At 41.4% G+C, this 22,266-nt stretch overlaps 3 protein-coding genes across 5 annotated transcripts in view; 2 read left to right on the forward strand and 1 right to left on the reverse strand.

Moving 5' to 3' along the window:
- Positions 1-3,137: 3,137 nt before the first annotated feature.
- On the reverse strand, positions 3,138-4,238 carry tmem126a (transmembrane protein 126A). Its single transcript, XM_030739720.1, has one exon. It carries the CDS (start codon positions 4,126-4,128, stop codon positions 3,511-3,513), a length of 618 nt encoding a protein of 205 aa, XP_030595580.1. The 5' UTR covers positions 4,129-4,238; the 3' UTR covers positions 3,138-3,510.
- A 719-nt stretch (positions 4,239-4,957) lies between these two features.
- clk4b (CDC-like kinase 4b) lies at positions 4,958-12,953 on the forward strand. 2 transcript variants are annotated; one of them, XM_030738935.1, is made up of 13 exons: positions 4,958-5,105; positions 6,149-6,309; positions 9,119-9,356; positions 10,017-10,119; positions 10,425-10,491; positions 10,619-10,735; positions 10,840-11,006; positions 11,099-11,193; positions 11,290-11,419; positions 11,503-11,585; positions 11,670-11,749; positions 11,879-11,969; positions 12,268-12,953. In XM_030738935.1, exons 2-13 carry the CDS (start codon positions 6,149-6,151, stop codon positions 12,481-12,483), a joined length of 1,548 nt encoding a protein of 515 aa, XP_030594795.1. In that variant the 5' UTR covers positions 4,958-5,105; the 3' UTR covers positions 12,484-12,953. The 2 variants fall into 2 exon arrangements, with proteins under 2 accessions (XP_030594795.1, XP_030594797.1); XM_030738937.1 differs by lacking the exons at positions 4,958-5,105; positions 6,149-6,309; positions 10,017-10,119 and having other exon boundaries at positions 9,218-9,356.
- A 706-nt stretch (positions 12,954-13,659) lies between these two features.
- col23a1b (collagen type XXIII alpha 1 chain b) overlaps positions 13,660-22,266 on the forward strand; it is a 127,652-nt gene continuing 119,045 nt past the window's right edge. For both annotated transcript variants that reach the window (XM_030740257.1, XM_030740256.1), the window contains exons 1-2: positions 13,660-14,240; positions 14,911-14,980. In XM_030740257.1, coding sequence (XP_030596117.1) covers positions 13,947-14,240; positions 14,911-14,980 — 364 coding nt within the window. In that variant the 5' untranslated portion in view covers positions 13,660-13,946. The remainder of the gene's footprint in view (positions 14,241-14,910; positions 14,981-22,266) is intronic.

The raw sequence follows: 22,266 nt of genomic DNA on the forward strand, positions 1-22,266 counted from the left end.
TAGTTTGACAAGGAAGAAAACTGGATACTTCCCTCTGTTAGAGGAGAACATTTAGAAAATTGCTTTCTAAATGTGTCTGCACATTACAAAATTTTTGGCTTTTGTGTTCATTTTGCCTTAATTAGCAGACAAATTTGATTTCCTCTGACTGTGTGTGTGTGTGTGTATTAGTGGTTTAGATACCTCAAAGAGAAACAGAAGTCATTAGTTATTCATAATATACCTATAACAGTTAACCCTAAAGAAATGCGTGGAAATTCATGGAGCAGCAGTATATATATATCTACCTGCTAAAAATGGGGAAGTGAGCATGAATAATATATCAGCCAGCTGATAATGGCCTATCATAGATTAATGAGTTTCTGCTAATATGAAAATTTATTTTTAGCCATTCTGGCCAGTGAATGGATGAACTCCTGCCAGCCACACTTATGACATGGCAAAGTATCCGTCCTGCCACAGTTCACAAGAATTGCTTCTCCCACAGTATCAGTCAGACTTTAATCAAATTTACACACAATGATCACCTAATTCTGTCTTCAGACAAACTGCACTGAAGGTCAAAGTCACATTTGTCATTTTACAGGCAGTAACCTGCTAATTGTGATGGATCGTGAGCCAGACGATCTACTGCATCATTGATGTTCTGGTTCATGGAACCGAAAGCAGAAAACATGGATGTTCGTTCAGCAGAACAGCTTCAAGTCTGTTGTTTACAAAACTCTTAAGTCGTTACATGCAGCACATGTAGCAAATTGTGTATCACAGCCAGAGGTGGGAAGTAACGAAGTACAAATACTTCGTTACTGTACTTAAGTAGATTTTTTAGGTATCTGTACTTTACTTGAGTATTTATTTTTCTGAGTACTTTTTACTTTTACTCCCTACATTTTTACACAAGTATCGGTACTTTCTACTTCTTATATTTTCAAAACAGACTCGTTACTTTTTAACACGTCAGGGAGAAGTTTGCGTTTTCGGTCAGTGCGCCGTCAGTCATCAAGCGATCTGAGCCTAAACGGAGGAATATTACCATATAAGAGACAATCGTACTGGCGTATCCTCCATCACCGGGGCTTATCGGGTATAAAGGGATTAAATACACAAACCCATGTAATTAATGTCTCATTTATAGCGCTATAATCAGGGGTCACAGCGGGCCGGACCGAATCCGTAAGTTATGCTCGCGGGACATAAACAGCTTAGCTAGCGCTACTGAAGAGGAGCGAGCATGAAGGGAGTAACGTGTGGCAGGTAAATGCAACGTTTCTAAATGCTCAACAAATATCAGCAAACACACAAAGTGTGTGCAGTTTGTCACACAGTGTGTCTGCTAGCTAAAAGAAGAGCTGCTGCATTTCAGGGAGAGCAAAGAGAGAGAAGTTCACTCAGAGATGGAGAAAGGGGACAGGAGAGGAAGAAGAGAGGCTAGAATTAAAGGTAAGGACTGGAAAATAAACTGAAGTATACTGACTTTGTGTTATTCAAAGATTGTATGAAAATACTGCAGTTTAGTACGTAATAAACAGGTTAGCTTGTTGTACTGTATTTACAGTAAAGCTCTGTGTTCATGGTCAGAGTTACAGGTTACATCAGTGCAGCAGAGATGAGTTTGAATCAAAGCTGCTGATGCTGAGATTCATTCACTGAATCCAACATTTCTACAGCCTGTATGCTGTCAGTGTAGGGGATGGAGATCAGCTCAGATAGCTGTGAAATACTGGGTTACATCTTTGTGAGTTCAGTTCATCCACACAGAGCAGTAAACCCCAGAGCAGCAGCAGCAGGTCAGCTGATCACAGCCTGCACACCAACATCATTTACTGCAGCTACAATAGAAAGTTGTGATTCTTCTCCCCATGCAGAGCCACTACAGCTGATCTTAGGGTTCCTCCACCTTCTGAATCCCACTGTAACCCCTGAGTATCCTCATGTTTGTGTTTAGGTGGAGACACAGTCACCCTCTACTATGGAGGACACAGAGAATAGAGCTGTGTTTAAATTCCTTTTCACAGTTTGTGATTCAAGCTGAGTGCATTCATTAGAATTAAAATTTAGATTGGAATAACGTTTGTGTTCTCATGTATTATTTTATATTATTACAATAATATATAATAAGGTTCAGTTAGCTTTACACAAAAATAGCAGGTAGAAACGTCCTCCAAAGAGCTACTTTTACTTTCTTACTTTGAGTAAATTTCAGAGCCTGTACTTTTTACTTTTACTTAAGTAGAGAAGTTGAACCAGTACTTCGACTTTTACCAAAGTATTTTTTAACACAAGTACTTGTACTTCTACTTAAGTACAGAATGTCAGTACTTTTGCCACCTCTGATCACAGCTAAGCAGACACTTAGCAGTTCTGTTGCAGATTTGCTGCTGTGCTTGAGATCATTGTCCTGTTGCATGACTCTGTTTAGGCCAAGCTTTAGCTGTTGGACAGATGCCCTCACATTTGACTCCAGAACAGTTCATGGTCGACTCAGTGACTGCAAGGTGCCCAGGTCCTCAGCCCGAATCATCAGGCCTCCACCACTGTGCTGACAGCTGGCATAAGGTGTTGGTGCTGACACGCTGTGTTGGGTTTTCTCTAAGTGTGGCACTGTGCATTATGGCCAAACATCTCCACCGGTGTCTTGTCTGTCCAGAATACATTGTTCCAGAAATCTTGTGATTTGTTCAGATGCAACTTTAGAAACCTAAACTGTGCTGTCATGCTCTTTTTTTGGAAAAAAAAGAAAAGAGGCTTTTTCCTGGCAACTCTGCAAACAAGCCAAACGTGTTCATTCTATTTTTAATTGTACTGAGCATTTCACAGTCTGACCTTGGAATGAATTTGAATGTGTTAACACACACCTGAATGCTCCAGACCAGCAAATTTCTGCTTTTATAGAGGGCAGAAGTAGCAGCACATGGCTGCAACTGACCCTCTTAATTCCTATGGAAGCAGTAAAAATATAATGTAGTTTTTTTTTGTATATAGATATCAGAGTTTTTACTACCTAAGAAGTTTGAATTGGCATCAGCCTTATAACTCCTTTCTCGTGTATTTGGTGATTAAATGCAGTAATTACTTAAATAGAAGATCACAGAAACCTGCATTTCAACTAGTGTGTTGTGTAAAAAAAAAACAACTTCCTTACTGATCGTCATGAATCTTTTTATCTACACTAAATGTGGAAGCATTCGAATATCACAGAACTCAGTTCAACAAGCTGTACAAATTTCAAGGTTTTTAAATTTCACGTGTAATAAAATAAAGACAGGTCTGCATGATTTATTTTTTCATAGTGTGACAAATTGGTTCATTTTAAACAACATATACTGGTAAGATGCATCTGCAAAGATGAGTATTTATGTAACTAATCTTAATTTTGACAAACCAGAAAAGATCTCAGAAATGGTGCGTCACAAATACAGTTATTTCCAGGATAATCTCAATCTCATGCATTGGTCTATCCCATGCAAAACAGTGATCGAGTTCTACATCATCATTTAGAGTTCAGTACATTTAGTCTTTGAGTTCTTTTCTACCTGAGCCAAATGATATCCTGGCCAGTTTGGTATATGTCTCAAAGTGCCTGGAACCCAGGTAGGTGCCAAAGAAGCCTTGGAGAATTATAACTGCCCTCATCCTCCTCAAGACTGGTTTGGAGATCTCCACACAGTAGCGGAGCATATTGCCCTTCTCTGGCATTGGAGCTGTGTAGTACCTGGACGCAAGGCCAATATTCATAGGTAAGGCCAGGAGGATGGGGTACACCCCACCACCGATCACGCCAACAAGGGCACCTCGAATTATGGAGCACATGGGACAGTCGAGGTCACCCGACAGGAGCGGGTTGGACACTGCTGCGCTGTACAGAGCGCATGTTGTCAGGAAGGGCAGCACGGCCATGGGCAGGTTGGAGGCGATGCGCGCCTCTCTGACGTTCAGAGCTCTGCGATACAAGCTGTTCGATATGAGTCCCGCGAGTCCGGCGTTTCCTCCCAGATACAAAGGTCCATAGGTGAACAGTTTCTGATCAATGTCAGGGAGTCTCTCAAAATTTTTCAGCAGCATTTCAGCAATCACTGCTTTTGTCAGCGCATTTCCAGGAGTGCCCTTCTTCTGAGTGTTTTCCGACATGATCGCAATGTGTTGAACTCAAACCGGTTTGCAGCCAGAAAGCCTTTAAATAACTCAGATATTCAATTTATGCTAGGTGCTTTCAGGAAGCAAGACAGGGCGCAGACATGTCTTACCCACAATTCAAAGCGTGGAGGTTGAGTATTTGTGCCCTGAGTTCGATCTGTCAGGCAGAGTCAAGCCTGGAACAAAAACAATAAGCTTGGATTTCAACATGTGACTGATAACACACCACTCAAAGTATTCATTCAGAAGTTTTTGTTCCAAAAATCCTTTCAAAGGTCTTAAGGATAATGTATTTTTCCACAACAGTGAAATTTGCAGCTCAGAGTGTGAGCAGAGAGGATCTGCTCCCTGCGGATGCATTGCTTTTTTTTATAGCAGTATAAAAATAAAAAGAATATTGGCAAGCATTTAAGTAATTCACTTCAAAAATGATCATGTACGGGTTTTTTTTTTTGTTGTTGTTGTTGTTCGTTTGTTTTTGGTAAGCAATCATTTGTGTGTGTGTGTGTGTGTGTGTGTGTGTGTGTGTGTGTGTGTGTGTGTGTGTGTGTGTGTGTGTGTGTGTGTGTGCGTGCGTGTGTGTGTGTGTGTGTGTGTGTGACTTGAACTTACAAAAACCTAAAATATCTGTTTAATTCTTTTGCAATTAGTTTTTTATTTATTTATTTATACAAATAATACAAAGACAAATAAAGCTTGTTTTTTCCCTTTGCTCCATTGTTCGGTAAGAGAATTCGTACTCGGTGTTGTAACCTGAATGGCTAGGACAACAAGTCCCAGAAGGCATTGCGGTGGACGTCGTCATTGTGCATTGCGTCATGGAATTTGTTTTAGAAAGTTCCATCAGATTCTACGGAAGATCGCCATTTTTGAAGACGACGAAGAGGTTGCATTTTCCACTTTCTTTGTTCGTATTTTTCCACACAGCCGCCAAAACCTTCAGCTTTCCAGCTTGTAACTGTTAAATAAAGGTAAGACAAAGTCTCTCATGTCTGAGAATAATCAGCGTATTCCGTTTTAATCGAGTTACTGCATTTCTTTACTGCTGGCGTTAGCCAGCTTCTACGAGAGGCGACGGCTTGCTAACATGGCAGGTGCGTGTCCGGTGAATTAACTACCATCTCCTTGGAAATTTTAGAAACTTTCCAACGGAATATGACGTGCTGCATTCCGTAGTGTTAGTCACCGCTAAGTATAAGCAGAGAGATTTACAGTGTTGTTTAATTCAGTAAATTTGGCCCAGTAGTGTCACGTTCACGAAGGCTAAAGAGCTCAAGCTAAATGCAGCTAACTGCTACTGCTTTATCTCCCTGCAGCTTAACAGTTTTAGGTAAATAATTAACAAAAGCTTCATGTCTCTCTTTTTTCCCCCCGAAATTCTTACACGCTGTGCAAACACAAGCGAATAAATAATCCCACAGACGTTAGATCGGCAACGTGAAGCTGTTTAAAGGCCCTGCGGGTTCCTCCTGAAAAGGTCGATCATGCGTTCACGTTGGGCTGTATATAACTTGTTTATGAAGGCTTTGCAGTTGTATTAATGCAGCTTTATCTAACAATAGATGGTTATGTTATGGAAATATTTCGTTGAATGTTCTAAAGCGAAATGTATTTTTTCTATTATATATTTTCTTTTTTTAACGATAAATAATTTATATGAATTGTCATTAGTGTTCACAAAGGTTTTAGTTTCTTGATGACTAAGTCTGTCTTCATCGTTCCAGCCTTATTTGCTTAGTTATTATGGCTTACATTTCAGCTGTAATTTAGATCATTGCAGCCACTCGTAATGCAGGATATTGGCTCTTTTCCAGTCGGGTTCTGGCTCTTTCCAAGAAGCTGTTTGTTATCCTGCAACTTAGGCGATGTGCATCCAGTACACACAGTACACAGATACAGTGCACTGGATGATTAATAGATGAATTTATATCACTTTCTGAAGTTTCAGTACAACTCCGTTTTATCTTACTTACATGTGGGGTTTTTTTTGTTTTTTTTTTCTTATGTCTTCCAGATGCGCCACTCAAAGCGAATGCGCTCTCCGGGCATCTGGCTCGATGAATACAGTTGGGAAGAGAGGATGGAATGTCGTAAGCGAAAGAGGCGAGAATCGCACAGCAGCGAAAGAGAAAACAAATCACGAAGAACCCATCGTCACCTCAAGACCTTTGAGGGGTAAATATCAGCATTTACTGGGTACCCATTTGAATTTAATGCTTGTCTTTAAGCTTTTAGATTAATAACGTATGCATTAAACTCACATTTAATGTGTACATGCAACATTTTGACAATAGGATGTCTTAAGCAGTCCAACAGTCTTATATATTTGGTTAACTACTAATCCTGAATACTTAAAACAATGGTTAAACTCAGTGAAATCTCTAATAATATTCAGCATAATTTTAAATTTGTTTGCCTGCTATTGGTATCAAACTTCAAGTACAGAAGCTGTAGCCAGTGTTGAGTACAATATGTTTCTAATCCAGATAAACAGACTCAACTTCTTGGGACTGGTTGTGACTATTTCCTTAGAGTAAGATGACATCATTATAAATGAATAAACCTAACATAAATAAAACCTGTAATACTTTGCTCTTGAGCAAATTTCCTGTTGCATACATTTTCCTAGACATTTGTGGTAAACATAAAATCAAATTTTTAAGAAATTTTTAATACGCCTCTTGAAAGACAAGATGTAGTATACAATGACACTGGGGTCAAGGTCGCTGTTACTTAAAATAGAAAACCAGTGTCCTCTAAATAACTGGGTGACAACGGATAGGGTTAATATAGTGTGACGGGTGTATTTTGGTGCACTTCGTGTTGCTCTTCTTAGATAATATTTTTTAAAACTTATATACAGAAGGAAGCTTTATCAGCAGGAATGTCAGTAATGCCAGCACCTGTCTTGGCACAAAAATGGAAATAGTGGCAGTGTGTTTACACTGGGGACAGACAGTATGATGAGTCAATTTGGGGGGAGGGGGGGAGTGTCTGTGTATTGATGCATTACATTTACAAAGTATTACAAGGTTTTTCCTACATATAAAAAATGTTGTTGTCTATCAAAGAGTAAAATTCACCAGTGTATAATCATCGGGAATGTGATTTCTTTTTTTTTTTTCTTTTCTAATTAAGTGATGCTCAATTTAGTTTAGCATAAATTCAATCTTTTAATTGAGTGGTCATAAATAATAGGAAAATGTGTTGTCTTTTAAGTTAGGTAGTGTAGACTCATTGCTACTATATGTGAACCAATATACGTGTAGACACCCCACCCCCCCAAAAGGACCACTTTGAATGAAGAAAAACAATGCATCAGTATCAATCCATATTAGTTTAATGACTGACGCATTTATATAAGTATATTTTTGAAATGCTGCACCAATTTTAAGTTTTCATAGTCTCTATTGTAACTGCTAGTGGAGGGGGGGGGGGGGGGGGGGGGGGTTGAGTTGTGTGCACACTGGATGACTCCTTTGTAAAGAAAGGTATTCTTTCCAGCATGCATTAATTATAGTTGAGTTAATTTGAATGCAAGTCTACAAATTGTGATGCACTCCATTTGAAGTGATGGTTTGTCATAGTGTTTGAAGCCCTGTAAACTCTTTGTATGCCTGGGAAGTCTTCAACATAGGCAGCAGTTTTGGTGAAGAGGGGATTTGGAGTTGACTCTGAATGGAGTACTTGAACATGACTTATCACGCACAGGTTTATTTAGCTTGCTCTGCTTGTACAAGTTGGAAGAAATTGGTTCTGTTGCCTCTCATACAGGCATAGTCTGTTATACAAATAGTTAACGAGCATTGTTGTTTTAAGGCCACCAAATCCTAACCTCAAGTTCATTTCCGTAATGTGCTCACCAAGGTCTCGTTATGTAAAGGCAATACTGAAATACAGTAAATAAAGAGGCAGAGTGACTAATATAATGCTCAGGATATATTGTGCATTCGTGCCTGCTGCTGTTTTGATTAACTTTGTTTTCTTTTTAAACAGCTCATCTGCCATGGTTGACAGTCTGTAACACTAAATGTGTATGTTAAACTGTCAGTATTTGATGTGGTAATAACATAGAACTCAAGTTGCATGTTGGTGTTCATCTAGTGAAGATTTTTGTTCTGCAATTCCCAGCCTTTTGTGACCATGAATGATGACTCATGAGGTTACATTAGATGTTTCCAGATCTACTCTAATTTTAATTCTGTAGAGAGGCAGACTTCATTTGGAAGACATTTGACACTGCCAGGGTGCTAAGGCTCTAAGGGTTTCTTGGTCCTTTTTAGATGCTTAGGTGTTAATGTCACATGTTAGGTGGGAGTTTGCTTCAAGTGACTGGAAACTTTGAACCTTGTTGAGGAAATGGTGTGTAAGGTATGTGTATACCCAAGTAAATGATTATGCAAGGAATAAATGGAATTTTCCTAACACTACGTTTTCTATTGGCTGAAATGGTTCCATGTAGGTGTTGACTACCAGATTCCAAGATGCATAGGTGTGGAAGCACAGATTATATTTCGCACCATCAACTATCAATGTCTTGTGCTTAAACTCTGCCAATGTGGCTCTCTGTCAAGGTGAATGCCTTAATAAGAGGACATGCCTTGGATTGCTAAGAAAAAAAAAGCTGCATAAATGTTTAAATTGTCCAGAAGTGTGGCATTACATGTTTCCTTTGCCAACTTGTAAATGAGTATTTCCGTAGTGAAAATCTGTAAATAAATTTGCTTTTAGTTTAACCTCTTATTGAACAGGATGCAGGGTGTTTGGTGGCTGTAAATCAGTATGTTGCTAATTACAAATGTTACATAAAAGGCTCTGGGATAGTATGTCAGGCGATAGGCGTACCAATAGCGCTCACACATCCAGTCTTCAGTTTAGAGCTTGATCACAAACAAGGACCTGGACTGTTCTTACCCCGAGCCCTTTCTGGTGCTTGTTTTTCATCTGTGTGTGTGTGTGTGTGTTCTCATTTGTTTGACTGTAGGCACTACCTGGAGACCCGCAATCTGAACCAGAGGCTGGACTCTCGAGAAAGGGACCACAGTTGGGACATGGCCTGTGATGAGGACAGCCATGAAAGCAACTGCAAGGAGCGAGATCGCGACTGGCACCACTACAGCAAGTCCTCTGCCCGTAGTGGTCGCAGCAGGCGAAGCAGCCATAGCCGCAGGCACCGAGATAGAAGGCGCAGACGGAGCCACTCTCGTCACAGGTCCACTTCGGTACGGGAACCTCCTTCTCCCCTGTACCTCCCTTCCCTGTCTATACCACCAAACTGAATGGGTCATTACCACTGGTGTTCAGCCAATGCTTAACACCTATTTCTTTGTCTTTCTGTATCTGTGTGTGTGTCCTACTCCTTACTATTAAGCATGATTTTCAGTAATGAAACATATGGGACTGGGGGGGGGGCTCGGGATATAAGGGATTGTGAGTGTAGATTTGCAAGAGAAAAGTGGACTCATTATTTGTGCTGTGATCTTAGTGGGCAGTCATATGACGTGATGGTAAATGGTAAAGCTTTATAGGAAGAGTTTAAAAAGAGATACATGTAGAAAGACTGTAATCAAGTTCAGTTTTTTTTCTGTACTACTTTGAGAAAGTCTCTCATCTGAAAATCTTGTTGCCATGTTTTTCTTCTGTAACACACACTATGTGGTGGCTGCCGCCCAATTTCTCTGACGGGGCTGAATTTGAATTTGGCTGCTCCGTCCTTCCGTCCATTCGCCTGATGGTGTTACTGAACGGGCTGAATCTGTCCACCCCTACACCTCCCCCCCTTGGCCCGGTTGAATGAATGGCGATGTCGCGTTGTGGTGGCCTGGTGCTGGCTGACTGATGGGTTATTGGTGTGATGTCGGATTGCGGCGGTTCCGGTGCAGAGGAGGAGCCATCACCGCAGGAGCAGGAAAAGATCCAGGAGTTTTGAGGATGATGACGAGGGTCACCTCATCTATCACAGTGGAGACATGCTAAGAGCGAGATGTATAGAATTATATACCTTTTCTTTCTACTGTTGTTCACACTTTGTCTCTTTCACTCTCTTGTTGTCTGGTTTTTATTTCCAAACATTAATTTAGAGGCTGAAATATTTGGTCCAGTAGACTTAATTTTTTGGTTAGACATTGATTGTCTGTGTTACATTTACTTCTGAGTTTTATGCCAGTGTTAAGAAGACTTTTACTGTAGTGTAGCTAAACAGAAATGTAACATCAGGCAGTGAACCAGCAAAAGGTCAGTTTTTTACTGTCATTGCTTTGTGTCTAACTTCAACTCTTTATTTTCTGTAGATGAGATTGTGTGTACTCTAGGAGAGGGAGCCTTTGGGAGGGTTGCCGAATGCATTGATCATTCAAAGTAAGTACTACCAGAAAAGTATTCCTAATGCTGATGGAATATTGTTCTTCTAAATTGCTGATTATACACTCAGAATTTTATATATATATTTTTTTATATTAAAGTCTTGTATTTCCTCTTGTTTCAGTGATGGGGCTCGAGTGGCTCTGAAGATCATTAAAAATATAGACCGCTACCGAGAGGCAGCTCTGTCTGAGGTAGAGGTCCTTAAACAGCTGCATACCCTCGACTCTGATAGACGATAGTAAGTAATTGTTTATCACAAAGTGGTGACAGCATACAAAATGGTTAATATGGCTTTACAGGCTGTGTAACTTAACATCTTTTTTTCCTTTCTTTCCTGTTAAGTGCTTGTGTTCACATGCTGGACTGGTTTGACTTTAACGGTCACATTTGTATTGCTTTTGAGCTGCTTGGGCTCAGCACATATGATTTCCTCAAGGAAAACAACTTCCAGCCTTTCCCCATTGAACACATCAGACACATGGCTTACCAGATTATTCAAGCTGTGCGATGTAAGTAATGGGAAACTTGCTGTGTTTATGTACAGACGGTTCAGAGAAAAGATCAGGTTTAAAGTGTTAAAGTATGTGATCTTCTCTTTCAGTTCTGCATAAGAACAAGCTGACGCACACAGACTTGAAGCCTGAGAATATTCTCTTCATAGATTCAGACTATGATATGGAGTACAATCGTGAAATGGTAAGTTTCCTTTATCAGTGCTGAAGCACTGGCAAAAGGAGAAATATTGTTTTCACCAGCAGCTGTGTGAGCATCTTGGTTATATTTTGTTCTCAGAAAAGAGATGAACGGACGTTGAGGAATCCAGATGTGAAAATTGTTGACTTTGGTAACGCCACATATGACCATGAGCATCATACCTCTGTGGTGTCAACACGTCACTACCGCGCTCCTGAAGTAATTTTAGGTAAGTAGCTGTTTTTAAATCACTGTACTGAAGCTTAAGACAAACCCTCTGGTGGTGACTTCATTTTATATGGTGTCTTTCAGATCTGGGTTGGGATCATTCCTGCGACGTCTGGAGTGTAGGCTGCATACTCATTGAGTATTATCTGGGAAGCACTCTTTTCCAGGTAGGTGACAGGACCAAGCACAATGAAAACTATTCCTGCCATTTTGCATGGCATCTAATTAGCGTGTATTACTTCCTCATTCAGACTCACGACAGCAAAGAGCATCTTGCTATGATGGAGAGAGTCCTGGGCCCCATCCCTACAAACCTCCTGGAAAAAACAAAGTAAGGTTTGATATAAAGCTGCTTATTAAATTTCATCATTTTGTGAAAATTTATTGTCATGTATGTTTATGTTGATTTATATAAAGATTTGAAATTGTGGAATGAATTGAGTTTATTTGTGTTATGCAGGAAACGGCGATATGTTCACCGGTGCAAGTTGGACTGGGATGTGCACAGCTCTGCTGGGAGATATGTTAGGAAACACTGCAAACCGCTCAAGGTAATAGAAACACTGCTGGAGACGCTGTTGATCAGTGGGGCAGGGATGGTTTTATCCAAGGAAAATAATTTTCAGCACTGTCAGTATTGTAAGAATTATTTTTCAGCTTTAAAACTATATTAAGATGTGTGACAGTCCTTTTTTTATGCAGGAATGAATAACTTATAGATGCGATAGACCTATATTAATCTAAATTTGATAGCAAGAAGGTAAAATATTAATTTAATTGCTGCAAAGCACTAAGCAAAAAAACAAAACTGATTTACAATTGTCCTTTTTTCCCCCTCTTTTTCATCAGCAATACATGATGTCAAAGCGTGAAGACCACCAGCAGCTTTTTGACCTGATAGAGAAGATGATGGAGTATGACCCAGCTAAGCGCCTCAGTCTGGAGCAAGCCCTTCGACATCCTTTCTTTGCATGCTACTACAAGAGCAGGAGCAGCAGCAGCAGCAGAAGAAGCACTCGCAGTAGCAGTAATAATAGCAGCAGCAGCAAAAAAGACTGCTCCTGAACTTGTAAAAACCTCTGACGTATACCCTCTGTTAGGGCCTGGCTGTCTCCAGGGCAGTCGCTACTTCCTGACTCTCCAGGAGAGGTGTAGATAAGCTGACTGTATCAGTCCACTGCCCCGCTTTGCTCTGTCCTGTCCCTAAAAATGTGTTTAGTCTCACTTGTGAACCAGTTATGTTGACATTTTTGATGTAATGAATCCACCCCAAATGATGTCTATTTATTTGCTGTTGTAATTTAAATTGTATTTTCTGGACATATACTGGAAGATCTTTTTTTTCTTTTTGTTCTCCCTCTGACTGGGATCTCTTAATCTTTCAGTCTTGCCAGAAATGTATTCAGCATTGGTGTTAAAGAAAATAATTAGGGCAGAAAATCTATGTACATAATTTTCAGCTTGGTTTTTTTCCCACTGAATGGTTATGTAAATTTTTTGTGATATACATTTTCAATAAACGGGTGACAAACTGTGCTGAGATTAAAGGTGGTTTTTTTATACATGGTGTGCCGTAGTTGCTTTTGTCCTCATGATGGCGCCAAACCGCTTCTGTAGCATAGCAAAATTACCTCGTCTAAATTCAAGTGAGATCGTTACTGGAGCCCATCGAAGGAGCTTTAATTTGCATGTTAACTTAATAAAGGGGAAGAATATCAATTACAGCTTGTTTTGAGCACGTTAAGAGACTTCAGCGTGGTTGGTGTGACTCTTCGGTGTCACTACTGACAATGTCAGACTTTAGATGTGGCTCATCTCAAGTGAGAAGGGATTTATTTTATGCAAAGGACTTGTCCTCTAAGAGGGACTAAGACTTTCACCACTTAAGATTGTACTTGATTCGCTTTGTGTTTTGTGAATGATTCTATTTTGTATTAGAAATGGACAAAAACAAGCTTCAAACACCCACATACCACCTGAACTTGTTCATTTACGCGTTTAAATTTAAACTGGGCTACAATGGATTTGAAAAGATTGGTATAAAATATTAATTTAAATAAAAGTCACAGGAACCAACCCGGGTTTTCCTGAGTGATCTCAATTGTCCAAGCCAAAATTTGTTTCGTTTACAGCTGTCAATCTAACGCCTCCCACGTGGTCTTCAGGGCGGGCGCATCTCGACTAGTTGAACGTGCAACCTTTAGTGAGCCAGTTGCACTTGCACGTGCATATAGGATACACCTCAACAGAAAACAACGTCCTGAAAGTCGGGAGGCGCGTCTTCTCCGGCATCCAGATTACTCCCATCTTGCGTAAACCCGGTGCGCGCCGCTGCTGCCTCTTATTCCAAGACTAATTTAAGTCTGGGCTTTGAACCCCGAGCCTACTGAGCTGTGGCTGAGTGTAGTTAATGTCTTTAGTTAGTTCTCGGATCCTGATTATAGTTTGGGTGCACAACAACATCAAACAAAACAAGGTATTTTTGGTCATTTCTGTTCACCAAGCGGACTTTGAAGTAGGATCGCAAGATGGATAAAGTCGGCGACTCTATCGGAGAAAGTAAGCCGGTGTGTCAGTGTGCCCCCAAGTCCGCGAGCCAGCGGTGGCTGCCAGGTTTCCCCATCGCTCTGTGCTTGTTGATGTCGCTGAGCTCCATCACCGTGTGCCTTCTGATGAGCTTAAAGACCTATCAGCTGGAGAACCGACTGCAGATGGAGTTGGACAAGGCGTCTATCATCCAACACCCGAACAGGGCTTTCACAAACGAGGATGGGACCCTAATGTCAGAGCTGAGCACCCCAATCGGAAAGCTTGTGGAAGAGGTACATGACTATTGTGGATACACACTGATTGTCGTTGATAAATACCTATGCTGTACATGTGATTGCCGTCCTGAAGCACTTCTCTCCTGTGCCTAATCTTTGCGTAATAACACAGAACATGTGTAGTATGCACAGACTTGGCAGTCCTTGGCAATTGCACCCTAATTGCCCTCCACCACCATCAACCCCCCAAAATCAGTTAATGCACAACCTTAGGGATTGAAAGGCGCATGCAGCTGGCCAATTAGTTTGCGGTTGCAGCTCTTTATGGGGTGACATAACCACTGATGACAGACACCAAACTAAAATGTTATCACATGGAAAAGAAAAGAAGCAAACTCTTCTCATTTGGAGCTGTATATTATAAATAGTAGAGAGATTGTGATCTCATAATGGTTACTGGGATATCAGTAACAATTATATATATATATATATATATATATATATATATATATATATATATATATATATATATATATATATATTTTTTTTTTTTTTTTCTTAATGAAGCCCATTTATTCCCATTTGTCTCCATAAATCAAACTGAAAGCTAAGACATCATAAGAACAGAAACTGAAACTGTACTATTTTGCAAAGAGAACATGTTGATGCTTTGAACTGAATATATTCATGCGTATTTATTATGTACTGGAATTTGCTTTGTTTGCAGAAAGTGGTGGCTCTGAGACCGAAATTTCGGACAGCTAGGGATGTTGGCCAAGAGTGCTCCTGTCCTCCAGGTACCCGAGTCTGTATAGCTTAAGTACCACCTTCCAAAACACATAAGCAAAACACTAAAATTCAGTGCTCTCAGGTAAACGTTAATGCCTAAGCTTGTGAAACCTTCTGGCAGCCACCTTGAACTTTATGCTTGTGTTTGTGCGTGTGTTCCTCTTCTGCATGGAGGATTACAGCCCTCTAAGCCAGGGATAGGGCCCATACTCTGACTGCAGGGCTCAACACTCAGAATATCTGTGGGGCTGGGATGTCCATCCTGAGCCTTGCAGCCTTGTGCCAGCGGGGGACGCTCACTTTAGCAGCCCTGTGCCAAGATTGGCCACGTTTGGCATGTGGTGTTCATTACAGAGCTAGTGATAGTTCCTGGGGTGGAGAACAGTGTGTGATTCACATCATGTTACACGCACACTGCTCCCCATTATGCCTGTGAATTAAAAGAAAGATGGCATTTTCTTTTATTTCAAATGATGCTGCTGTTTGGTGTGATGTACGTGCCCAGAGTGCAATATAAACATCAGCTGGAGTACGCTGCTGGTCAGTGCTGGTTTACACGGCCCATTTGGGCTCAGCTATTAAAGGGAAAGTTGTTCTTTATTGACAGAAATCTTTCAGCTAACAGCAACAGGATGTGTGTGTGTGTTGAAGTTGGCATTCATGGCATTCCTTTTTTTTTTTTTTTTTTTTTTTTTAAAAGAAAAAGAAACTTGCAACTCAAGTGGAATCTGACCACAGTTTCTGCTTGGACGCTCTTTCTTTTCTTGCATTCTTGTAAGCCAGAAGTAGAGGTTTCGAGGCGCTTATTTTCAGATTTGGGAGACTGCCTTTGCCTGGTTCTTCTTCTCCTTTTCTTTCTCATTGTTTCTGGGTGTGAATAGCTGAGCAACAATAAGAACAGGTGAAAGCATTCAGAAGTGGAATTTCTGGCTCTCTTTCAGCACTTTGTGCTTTCCATCCAGGCGTGTGCTGTGTCGAGGCAGCTCGCTGGAGACTCTTCTGACCCAGCAGACTTATGCATATTTCAGGAACTTTTAAATCAGAGATGTACAGCATGTACTTTGGTAGTAATGTATAGGGGATTAGCTTGTACTGCCTCAATTGTCAGCTTTAATGTTTTTACAACATTAGATCTTATTATTGTGTCATTTTCCTATAAATTTCACTAAACTGCTGCGTAATCAAGTGGTTTTGGCACTGATATAATCCATAGCAGCTACTCAGGAGTCTATTTAAAGTTCTCTCTAGATGCGGTGGTTTGTTTTTGTCAAAACAAAAGGCTATTTTGTTTATTGTGGCTTTGATGCAATAGAATGCCTGCGGACATGTATTTTTTTTTTTTTCTATTTTCATGTCTCAGCAATTTGATTGCTCAACACAGACTTGTTAACATTTCTCCATAAAAATGTGTTTATTTCTAAAGAGGGATTTCCAGCAAATAAACCTTTTTCTTCTTCTTTTGCCTGTGTTTACGAAAAGTATTCTGTATGCGGCCGTGTTTGCATTTGTGCACCTCATCCGCATCCTTGGACGACAGTTTACGGTTCCCGTCGCGGTCCTGTGTGGCCGCGTGTGTGCTGCGAGTCTGAGTTTCTGTCCCCGAGCCTTTGAGGGGCCGACCGAGGCTCCTCTCTCAACACGACACTGTAAGAGAAGACCATCTTCTCCCTTTGGTACTAACTCGCACCGCTTGAAACTTGAATCTCCTGCCACCAGGATCACAGGCCAAGGTATTTCTGCTTGTATGCGTGTGAGGCACAAACTGCCACACTGCATGAATGGCATTTCTGCCATTAAATCCATGCCCTCCACATTAGGGTGCTCACCTTTCAGTAAACACGAGGACAGGAGCCCAACAGGGGGCAGCAGCTCTGCAGCAGCGCTGGAAAGGATGATGCTCAACTTGTAATTGACACTTTCTAGCTGAAAGATGTTCCTCTATTGAAAAAAAAAAGAAGTAAGTATTGTGAAGGCCAGCAGACACACTGTCTGTAAATGGCTTGTGAACCCAAGCTTTGACTTGAGGAACATTTACCTCATGTCCTCCCAAAGGAAGCAGCACTGGGGACTCTTCTATGCTCACAGATACAACACAGCCAGCCGTTGTTAAGGCAAACTGTCACTGAATGCAACTTACAAGCTTCAGGTGCTTGCAATTAACACCCGCCTGCTCCCTCAGCACACACTCAAACAGCATATGAACACAAACATTCGTGTACACAGGCGTTCATTACTTACACATGAGCACAACACCTCTACGGTGCCCCGGCTAATTCGAATCATGTGGGGACTGTATATGTCCCGCGAGGAAGGAGTGTATTGTCATCTAGGCAAATTGCACTTAAAAGCTGTTTAACAGGTCTGATACTTAGTAGGGGGCACAAAGTCTGCCAGCACTTTGGCAAGTACAAGCCTGAAAAAACTATAAATAAACCTGAGTCAGCAGTCACTGATAGCTGTGCTGAATGAAAAAAAACGATATTGTTTTCATGTTAAAAACAGTTACTAGCATATCCTCGAGTGCATGCTTGTTGGGCAGGCTGAAAGCGCTCAGTCCCAATGCATCTGTGAACATCTATGGTGTTCTTGCATACGATGCCACAAGGTCAGATCCCTGGTTGTGCAGTCAGATTAGATTCCATGAGATAAGAAGAGGTCATTAGCACATTAAATGGGAACACGGGGCCCCCTATATTTGTGTGTTTGTGCGTAGTAATTGCCAGAGTATGCTCACAGGGGGATTCCTTGATGTATTTAATATGTGCCGACACCAGCAGAAGTCCTACATGTATACGGTGTGTAGTCATCGTAGTCTGAGGTCATCTGCAACAGGGTAACAAATTACTCGGCTGAGAAATGCATTACATCTTGGTGAGACCCTTCGGCGGTCTGTTGGCATCCACCATCCCGGCATGGGATCGGCCTCTCACCTAGAAGGCGGAAGGGCAGCTGAACGCTCTCACTGCCCAGCATCCCACTCTACCACCTGGAGGCGGGGATGGAGAGAAGTCGGCTTTTGGGAGATGGAGACCCACAGTGGGGCCAGCAACCCCCCCCCCCCCCCCCCCCCCCCCCCCCCCCAAAGCCATAATAAATCAGACAGGAACTTGCTGCTACCTATACAACATATTGCCACAGGAAGAATACATATGTTTCATTAATGACCACTTTAAAACAATAAAGGCAATAAAATGCTGGACCAGAGCTGGACCAGAGCCTATAACCAGCTCTTTGTGTGCACATGTGAGTCCTTTTTACTCTGTTTCTATCCATATGTGTGTGTTCCTGCACACGTGTTTCGTGTATTTGTGCTTGTTTTGATGTCTCCAGGTACATGTTTTATTATTTCTCAAGGTGACTGACTACATTGCTTTAAATTTATAGGGTATGAATTCAGTTGTGAAGAAGGTATCACACGGCATAAATATCCAGGTGGCTTATTATTTTATACTACAGGGGAAAGGAGTTTTTGATGTAGGGAGTAAAATGGACAATTTTCTGGAGACAAAATAATTTCTGTTCTCCTGCTTCATTGAGTTGCACCATATTGCCAATAGTATTTGCTCATCTGCCTTCACACACTTATGAACTTCAATGACACCCCATTCTTAATGGATAAGGTTTAATATGATGTCGGCTCACCCTTTGCAGGAAAAACAGCTTCACCCCTTCTGGGAAGGCTTTCAACAAGGTTTAGGAGTGTGTTTGTGGGAATTTATGACCATTCTTCCAGAAGCACATTTGTGAGCTCCAACACTAATGTTGGATGAGAAAGCCTGGCTCGCAGTCTCCACTCTAATCCATCCCAAAGGTGTTCTAGCAGGTTGAGGTCAGGACTCTTCGCAGGCCAATCAGGTTCTTCCACATCAAACTCGCTCATTCATATCTTCATGGACCATGCACTGGTGTGGAGTCATGTTGGAACAGGAAGGGGTCATCCCCAAACTGCTCCCACAAACTTTACACTTGGCACAGTGCAGTCAGACAAGTACCATTCTCCTGGCAACCACCAAACCCAGACTTGTCCGTTAGATTGCCAGATGGAGAAGCATGATTCATCACTTCAGAGAACACGTCTCCACTGCTCTAAAGTCCAGTGGTGGCGTGCTTTACACCACTGCATCCGACGCTTTGCATTGTGTTTGGCGATGTAAGGCTTGGATGCAGCTGCTCGGCCAGGGAAACCCATTCCATGAAGCTCTCTGCGTGCTGTTCTTGAGCTAATCTGATGGCCACATGAAGTTTGGAGGTCTGTGGTGATTGACTCTGCAGAAAGTTGTTGTAAAAAAGTTGTTGTTGCACTATGCACCTCAGCATCCGCTGACTCCGCTCTGTGATTTTACGTGGCCTACTACTTTGTAGCTGAATTGTTGTTGTTCCCAATTGCTTCCACTTTGTTATATTAGCACTAACAGTTGACTGTGGAATATTTAGTAGTGGGAAAATTTCACAGCTGGACTTGTTGCACAGGTGGTATCCTGTTACAGTACCATGCTAGAATTCATTGAGCTCCTGAGAGCGACCCATCCTTTCACTAATGTTTGTAGAAGCAGTCTGCATGCCTAGGTGTTTGGTTTATACACCTGTGGCCATGGAAGTGATTGGAACACCTGAATTCAATGATTGGGATGGGTGAGTGAATACTTTTGGCAATATAGTGAAAGCGTCTGTGCACACATACGCATACTTGCAGATATCAGTTGGACCGCAGCATAATTTCTGCAGCATAAATCTTCTTCTGCTCCAGGCAAAGTTGTAGTGCAGAAGGAAAGAATGTTCTACATCCAGCTCATCTATTTTTATCAGGAAGGAAGTAGAATATTTCCCTCTTCTTTTCTATGTTGTCTGACAGCCTACATCACAGAAGACTACAGATATCATTGTCATATGGACAGCAGCTCTATAGCATTTTGTCCTCAAGGTACTTTCATTCTTTGGCTTACATGCCTGCAGTTCTCTTCTGTTCAGCGTAAAAGAGGAATAAAAATAAGTGATAGATCTTAACTTGTTCTTATTTGGAAGATGATCTTGGAAGGCTTAAGTGTACTCAGCTTATTTGTAGGAGGAAAGGGGAATGCGCTTTCTTAGATAGTTGGAGATATTTACTTTGGCGACAGCTACGCCGCTGAAGTCATAGACTGTGTGCAGTGACTGGGTTCAAGAGGTGCTTCTCAAAGCCCTTTAACTGGTAGTCAGTGTCAAACCACAAAGTTAGTGAAATGGCTTTAAAGGAAGCTGTGTGAATTTTGTGGTGCTGTATGACCAAATGCAAACAGGAAATCATGAACTGTAACATCAGAAAATGTCTCAATTTAAAAAAAAAAAACGTTACCTGCAAATCCTTTTAAAATATTTACTCACTTTGTTAGGTATACCTTGCTAGTAATATATTGGACCCCCTTTTGCCTTCAGAACTGCCTTAATTATTCATGGCATAGATTCAACAAGGTGCTGGAAACATTCCTCAGAGATTTTCAGGGAAGGGCATGGTCAGTAACAACACTCCGGTCAGCTGTGGCATTTCAAAGATGCTGAGTTCGTACTGAGATTCCCAAAGTGTGCCAAGAAAACATCTCCCACACCTTTACGCCGCCTCCAGCAGACTTAGCAGTTGATACCAAGCAGGTTGGAGCCATACTTTCATATTTTTTACACTAATAAACCCTAACGTTTGAATGTCATCAAGACTCATCAGATCAGGCAAACTTTTTCCAATCTTCTATTTCCCAGTTTTGGTGAGCCCATGTGAATTGCAGCCTCAGTTTCCTGCTCACAGCTGACAGGTGCGGCTCCCGGTGTGTGCTGTAGCCCATCTGCTTCAAGGCTCATTGTGTTGTGATTCATAGATGCTCTTCTGCATACCTTGGTTGTAATAAGTTGTTGGTTACTGTTGCCTTCCTATCAGCTCGAAGCAGTCTGGCCATTCTCCTCTGACCTCTGGGATCAGGAAGGCCTTTTCACCCACAGAACTCTCTTATTCTCTCAGGCCAGCCCGGCTGGCACCAACAACCATTTCTTTCCCAGTCTGATGCTCAGTTTGAACTGCAGCAGGGTCTCTTGACCATGCTGTCATGCAATAGGTTGATTAGATATCTGTGTTAACAAGCAGACCTTACAAAGTGTCTAATTGTGATTTTTTTTTTTTTTTTTTTGTAATGTTTGTTTCATAATTAGTGTTCAAACTGTTTAGAATGAGCAGCAAACACTAAGTTATTATCAAATAACTTTAATTAGACGTGTAAATGTATTATTGCTACAGTTTGATGTGTGCTTTATAAAAGTGCAGTTTAAGTCTCGGTTTACGTCTTTATTGCATTGCTTTTTGATCAGGTCTGTTACCTCTTACAAACTTACTCTGAGATCCTGCCAAGCCAATGCTTCATCTGTTAGCTGGTTACACCAGGCTGGTGTCAGCGGGGTGAAGAAACAGCTCATCTCTTTGTGAGATGGTTTGAATCAGTAATGTGTCCATCTTTGCTGAAACATTTGCACTAAAGACAGGCACAGCTGGTGCAACCCACCCCAGGTGTGCACATTTTTATCCATGTTTGAGCCCTCTTGACCATTGGTTAACACACACACACACACACGCACACAGAAACATCCACACGCCTCCCCTCTCTGTCTCTCAACAGCCATTTTATTAAAGTTAGCTTTGTGAAACCGCAGTGTTTAACAGCGGGGCCGACATTCTTCCTTTCAAAAAATAAACAGCTGGACACGGGCCGACCAGGCCGGGCTGCCCGTGAAGACCCCGGGAAAACGAAGAGCTTTCTGAAGACAGCGATCCAATCCTGCGACTGGAGTCCTGATTCATGGTAAAGATTTCTGGATGCAATTATCTACTGGCATGTTATCATATTATCTGTCAGAATTTGACTGAGGCCATTAAAAGCAGGAAATGATGTGAAGTAGTTAAAGGAGGAAGCACAGATTATGGCCTATTTAAAGAACTTTGCATCCATGTGTACATATTTAAGCATCGTCACCTCTTGGCTAGCAGTGGAAATCACCTGTTTTGAATGTTGTCAGCCCAATAAACGTCCAGAGCCGGCTAATGAGCAACAGCTATCTGAGGACATGTTTATATTTATATCGCTGTCTTTTTCTAGCTAAGTAAGAGGACTGAGAGCGGGTTCTCGAGCGCTGCGCGGCCCTCTGTGTGGTGGTGTGAGGGCATCAAAAGAAGAAACAGTTTTGAACACAACCCCCAACATAAACATGAATTAGATGATTGTTTGTTATGCTTTTGTTTTTAAACCGCAGGTGGACACCGACTTAAAAATAAAATTCA

The sequence above is a fragment of the Archocentrus centrarchus genome, chromosome 10 (genome assembly GCF_007364275.1).
Source record: "Archocentrus centrarchus isolate MPI-CPG fArcCen1 chromosome 10, fArcCen1, whole genome shotgun sequence".
NCBI lineage: Eukaryota > Metazoa > Chordata > Actinopteri > Cichliformes > Cichlidae > Archocentrus > Archocentrus centrarchus.

What these genes read in the sequence shown, in the direction of transcription:
- tmem126a (XM_030739720.1), bottom strand. Translation starts at nt 4,128, where the DNA reads ATGTCGGAAAACACTCAGAAGAAGGGCACTCCTGGAAATGCGCTGACA.
- clk4b (XM_030738935.1), top strand. Translation starts at nt 6,149, where the DNA reads ATGCGCCACTCAAAGCGAATGCGCTCTCCGGGCATCTGGCTCGATGAA. An exon ending in CGCTCCTGAAGTAATTTTAG is followed by an intron (nt 11,420 to 11,502) that starts GTAAGTAGCTGT and finishes GGTGTCTTTCAG; the next exon opens with ATCTGGGTTGGGATCATTCC. An exon ending in AACCTCCTGGAAAAAACAAA is followed by an intron (nt 11,750 to 11,878) that starts GTAAGGTTTGAT and finishes TGTGTTATGCAG; the next exon opens with GAAACGGCGATATGTTCACC.